Raw genomic sequence first — 4,977 nt, forward strand, 5'->3', positions numbered from 1 at the left:
GCCGAAGTCGAAGACAAGCACTACCTGCGCGCTGCCGTCTTCCCAAGCGTGAGTTCTTGTGCATGGTTACATGAATACATATAACCTCTACCATATTGAGGTTATATGTGCCACCTACTCGTGACCTCCACGTCACGTCACGCTTTTCCCCAACAAAGTTGATTCACAGCACCAACCCCGACCCCAACCCCAACCCCAACCATCCCTCCATCATTCTTTACCGTAAAATAACTTGCCATGTCAGGTTTTCTCGCCCTACCACTACCACTAAAAGAGAGAAAAAAAAAGAAAAAAGAAAAAAGAAAAGACAAAATACACGTAGGATTCACTCACCCCCCAGCTCTCTCTCTCCATTCCGATTTCCCAGATCTGCCACATCACCTCATCGTGGAGTTGTATTATAAATAAGCCTCCATTCCACTTCTTCCAACTCGCGCCTTCCCCCAATTCCCCCAATTCCCCCTTCCCACTCTCTCTTCTTATTTCTCACTTCTCCAAGGGGAGCCTCTGTCGGTGATCCGCTTCTCAAGGTTCGTTCTCTCTTCTCCTTCTCTCTGTTTTTGCTACTCTCGATCTCTCTCTATTGCTATATGCTCTTCTCCTCTGGATCTGCTGCCCATTTTTGTTTCCTTCAACCCTTCTGTTTTCAGATCTGCTTTATTTTAATGCCTTTTTGCCTTCTCAAACCCCATCTTACATGTTTGCTTCCTTCTCCTGCTCACCACCCTCATTGCTTGTCAGATTTGGCCTTTTCAATTCAAATCTCGCTCACAACCTCGTTCAATTTTACTTGCTTCTAACCGCGTTTTCCCTCTCTCCACCAGAACGATGGCCTCTCACATTGTTGGATATCCTCGTATGGGCCCCAAGAGGGAGCTCAAGTTTGCCCTTGAATCATTCTGGGACGGGAAGACCTCCGCGGAAGACTTGAAGAAGGTGGCCGCAGATCTGAGGTCCTCCATCTGGAAACAGATGTCTGGTGCTGGGATCAAGTACATCCCCAGCAACACCTTTTCATACTACGATCAGGTGCTTGACACCACTGCATTGCTTGGGGCCGTTCCTCCTAGATATGGTTGGACTGGTGGTGAGATTGGTTTCGATACCTACTTCTCCATGGCTAGAGGAAATGCGTCTGTTCCGGCTATGGAAATGACCAAGTGGTTTGACACAAATTAGTGAGTAACCACCGCCCGCCCCTTTTACTTTCGGAAGGAACGTCCATTACAACATTATGCCTCTACTACGCATGATTAACCCTCTCATTGCAATGATGCAGCCACTTCATTGTCCCCGAGTTGGGCCCAGAGGTGACCTTCTCTTATGCTTCCCACAAGGCTGTCGATGAATACAAAGAGGCCAAGGCTGTAAGTGTTGTGTTGTTCTAGATATGTACGTTGATTCTGCTAAAAGTTCACAAAAAATAAGGTATATGAGACATTGGAAATATACTTTACTTCTGCAGCTTGGAGTAGACACTGTTCCAGTTCTTGTTGGCCCTGTGTCGTACTTGTTGCTCTCTAAACCTGCAAAGGGTGTCGACAAGACCTTCTCCCTTCTCTCCCTTCTTGACAACATCCTTCCCGTCTACAAGTAAAGAACTATCTCTCTATCTAGACATCATACCAGAGTGTTCCCATAGCATAATGGTTCTCTTTTCAAATATTAATGGTGCAACTTTTCAGGGAGGTTATTTCTGACCTCAAAGCGGCAGGCGCTACTTGGATTCAGTTTGATGAGCCTACCCTGGTGCGGGATCTTGACTCACACCAATTGCAAGCCTTCTCAAATGCATATGCTGGACTAGAATCAACTCTCTCTGGCTTGAATGTTCTTGTTGAGACATATTTTGCTGATGTCCCTGCTGAGGCATACAAGACCCTTACTTCTTTGAAGGGTGTCACTGCCTATGGATTTGACTTGGTTCGTGGTGATAAGACACTTGATTTGATTAAGGGTGATTTCCCCAAGGGGAAGTTCCTTTTTGCTGGAGTAGTTGATGGAAGGAACATTTGGGCTAATGATCTTGCTGCCTCAGTTAGTACATTGGAGGAACTGGCTACCCTTGTGGGTAAAGGTACGCTAGTCTTCTGCTCATGTTTATATTACGATGTTGGTACATGGTGCTTCATATGGTGTTATTATTCTTGTGTGGTTTTTCACTGATTTCTTTTCCTGCCGAAAAAAAAAAAAAAATGCAGATAAGCTTGTTGTCTCCACCTCCTGCTCACTTCTTCACACTGCTGTGGACCTTGTCAATGAAACCAAGTTGGACAATGAAATCAAATCATGGCTAGCTTTCGCTGCTCAAAAGATTGTTGAAGTCAATGCATTGGCAAAGGCTTTGGCTGGTGCAAAGGACGAGGTATGTTCTTGATTCTGATGAAATTTATCTCTTCAAGGTGTAAGCTAGGTTTTTAGGCCTTCATATCTAACCTTTTGGGTTGGGGTTTGTCAATTATAACCTCCTCGCTTGCATTTTCTATAATCTTCAGTAGCCTTATTGGCTGGCTACAAGAACCTGAAAGATGGTATGTCTTGGTACAACTTTACTTAATCTGTTAGCAACATATTGGCCAAAATTTCACATTAATAACTAAACTAATGTGCTTAAAATCCTATACCTTTCTCAGCTGATGATTGGGAATTGTTCAATGCCATGTTAGGAGGAAAACACTATTTCCCAGTAAAATGATTTCAAGGCTACTTGACTTGTCTAGTATCTAAGCAGATGCACAGTGTTTTGGCCATTAAGTTTGCCAACATAGCATTATTTCTTGAACTTCTTTCCCATGGTACTTAGATTATGATTTATTTTTCCAGTCATTCTTTGGCGCTAACGCTGCAGCTCATGCTTCAAGGAAGTCGTCCCCAAGGGTGACCAATGAGGCTGTTCAGAAAGCGGTATGTACATGTACATCCATTTCTTGTCTAATCTATAAGGTGTTTTACTGTCTGTTTGCATGGATTATGTTAAAGGATGAATTACCTTTTTTATTGTGCAGGCTGCTGCTTTGAAGGGCTCCGATCACCGCCGTGCTACAAATGTTAGTGCAAGACTTGATGCTCAACAGAAGAAGCTTAATCTTCCAATCCTTCCAACCACCACCATCGGTTCCTTCCCCCAAACCATTGAGCTCAGGAGGGTTCGTCGTGAATACAAAGCTAACAAGTGAGCAGAAAATTAATGTCAGCTTTCTTTGAAGTGAAAAAAATATCTTAATCCTATTTCTAATGTTTGCAATTTTTGGCTTTCCTTTAGGATTTCCGAGGATGAATATGTGAAGGCTATTAAGGAGGAAATTAGTAAGGTTGTCAAACTCCAAGAAGAGCTTGACATTGATGTTCTAGTTCATGGAGAGCCCGAGGTGAGTTATTTAGAGCCTTGTCGAGGAGGAAATCAAGAGCAGTGCGAGGATGCAGTACTCTTTTTTCATTTTGCCCCTTCTAACGTGAATTTCTTCATCCGCACTGTAGAGGAACGATATGGTTGAATACTTTGGGGAGCAGTTGTCAGGTTTTGCATTCACCGTCAATGGTTGGGTGCAATCATACGGATCCCGTTGCGTGAAACCTCCAATCATCTACGGTGATGTGAGCCGTCCGAAAGCCATGACTGTCTTCTGGTCTACTGCAGCTCAGAGCATGACTGCCCGCCCGATGAAGGGAATGCTCACGGGCCCTGTCACCATTCTCAACTGGTCCTTTGTTAGAGTTGACCAGCCAAGGTAATAGAACATGACGTTTCCCCACACTCTTAACCTGAAAGGGAGCTACCCAGTTAATTGTTTTTTTTTTCCCTTTATACCATACTTCTTGCTTAATGCTTCTTGTGTATGATATCGTCTCCTAGGTATGAAACATGCTACCAGATTGCCTTGGCCATCAAGGACGAGGTCGAGGATCTCGAGAAGGCTGGCATTAATGTCATCCAAATCGATGAAGCTGCTTTAAGAGAAGGATTGCCTCTTAGGAAGTCTGAGGAAGCTTTCTACTTGGATTGGGCTGTTCACTCTTTCCGTATTACAAACTGTGGTGTCCAAGACACGACTCAGGTTGCTACACTAACTACTGAGATTCTCATTACCCTCAATGGTTCATACTATGTTGGATTGGCCTAATATTTCATTATCTTGACAGATTCACACTCACATGTGCTACTCCAACTTCAATGACATCATCCAATCCATCATTGACATGGATGCCGATGTGATCACAATTGAGAACTCTCGTTCCGATGAGAAGCTCTTGTCAGTCTTCCGTGAGGGAGTGAAGTATGGTGCTGGAATTGGCCCCGGTGTGTACGACATTCACTCTCCTAGAATACCATCAACCGAAGAGATTGCAGACAGGATCAACAAGATGCTTGCAGTGCTCGAGACCAACATCTTATGGGTCAATCCCGATTGTGGTCTCAAGACACGCAAGTACGCTGAGGTGAATCCTGCTCTCAAGAACATGGTGGCTGCCGCGAAGCTCCTCCGAACCCAGCTTGCCAGTGCCAAGTGAGTATGTTGCCCGAGTTTTATGAAGATTCAAGCACCTTTTTTTCTTTCCATTATTCCAGATATCCAGAAAGAATTGTCTGTTCGTTCCCCACAAATTGAGTGGCGACATATTTAGTACCTGTAGTTGCTCTTCTCATTTTGTTTTTTATTTGAAGCTGTAGCTCTGTTTGTCAAAAGACACAAAACTGCTATCTATATCAAAGCGACATGAAAAAGAATACATAGCAATGCCAGTTTGTGGAATTTGTTTCTAAACACAATGAATTTATTTTCATCTCAGTATTGATGTTCTATTTAGATAATCTTATTTCTTTAGCAACCTTTTCGATAGGCCATCCAATAAGAAGCATAAGCCCATTTCTAATACAGTCATGGTTCGGGCGAGTGGAAAAACCAAATAATGTGAGGGAATACCATTCAAGATCCACCTTAAAAAGAAGAGGATCTCATATTGAGAGGTCTAGTTCTT

At 43.5% G+C, this 4,977-nt stretch overlaps 1 protein-coding gene across 1 annotated transcript; it reads left to right on the top strand.

The window, feature by feature from the left end:
- The first annotated feature begins 417 nt into the window (after nt 1-417).
- Nucleotides 418-4,763, top strand: LOC111473442 (5-methyltetrahydropteroyltriglutamate--homocysteine methyltransferase-like). The gene is made up of 12 exons (XM_023118935.1): nt 418-530; nt 825-1,178; nt 1,280-1,367; nt 1,466-1,593; nt 1,686-2,077; nt 2,202-2,365; nt 2,824-2,904; nt 3,006-3,172; nt 3,263-3,368; nt 3,478-3,728; nt 3,854-4,055; nt 4,141-4,763. Exons 2-12 carry the CDS (start codon nt 829-831, stop codon nt 4,507-4,509), a joined length of 2,298 nt encoding a protein of 765 aa, XP_022974703.1. The 5' UTR covers nt 418-530; nt 825-828; the 3' UTR covers nt 4,510-4,763.
- The last annotated feature ends 214 nt before the right edge of the window (nt 4,764-4,977 follow it).

This window comes from Cucurbita maxima, unplaced genomic scaffold, assembly GCF_002738345.1.
Source record: "Cucurbita maxima cultivar Rimu unplaced genomic scaffold, Cmax_1.0 Cma_Scf00120, whole genome shotgun sequence".
Classification (NCBI taxonomy): Eukaryota; Viridiplantae; Streptophyta; class Magnoliopsida; order Cucurbitales; family Cucurbitaceae; genus Cucurbita; species Cucurbita maxima.

Excerpts from the sequence above, each read along its gene's own strand:
- LOC111473442 (XM_023118935.1), top strand. The coding sequence starts at position 829 with ATGGCCTCTCACATTGTTGGATATCCTCGTATGGGCCCCAAGAGGGAG. Across the intron at positions 3,173-3,262 it reads CGTGAATACAAAGCTAACAA|GATTTCCGAGGATGAATATG; the intron begins GTGAGCAGAAAA and ends GCTTTCCTTTAG. Across the intron at positions 3,729-3,853 it reads GTTAGAGTTGACCAGCCAAG|GTATGAAACATGCTACCAGA; the intron begins GTAATAGAACAT and ends ATCGTCTCCTAG.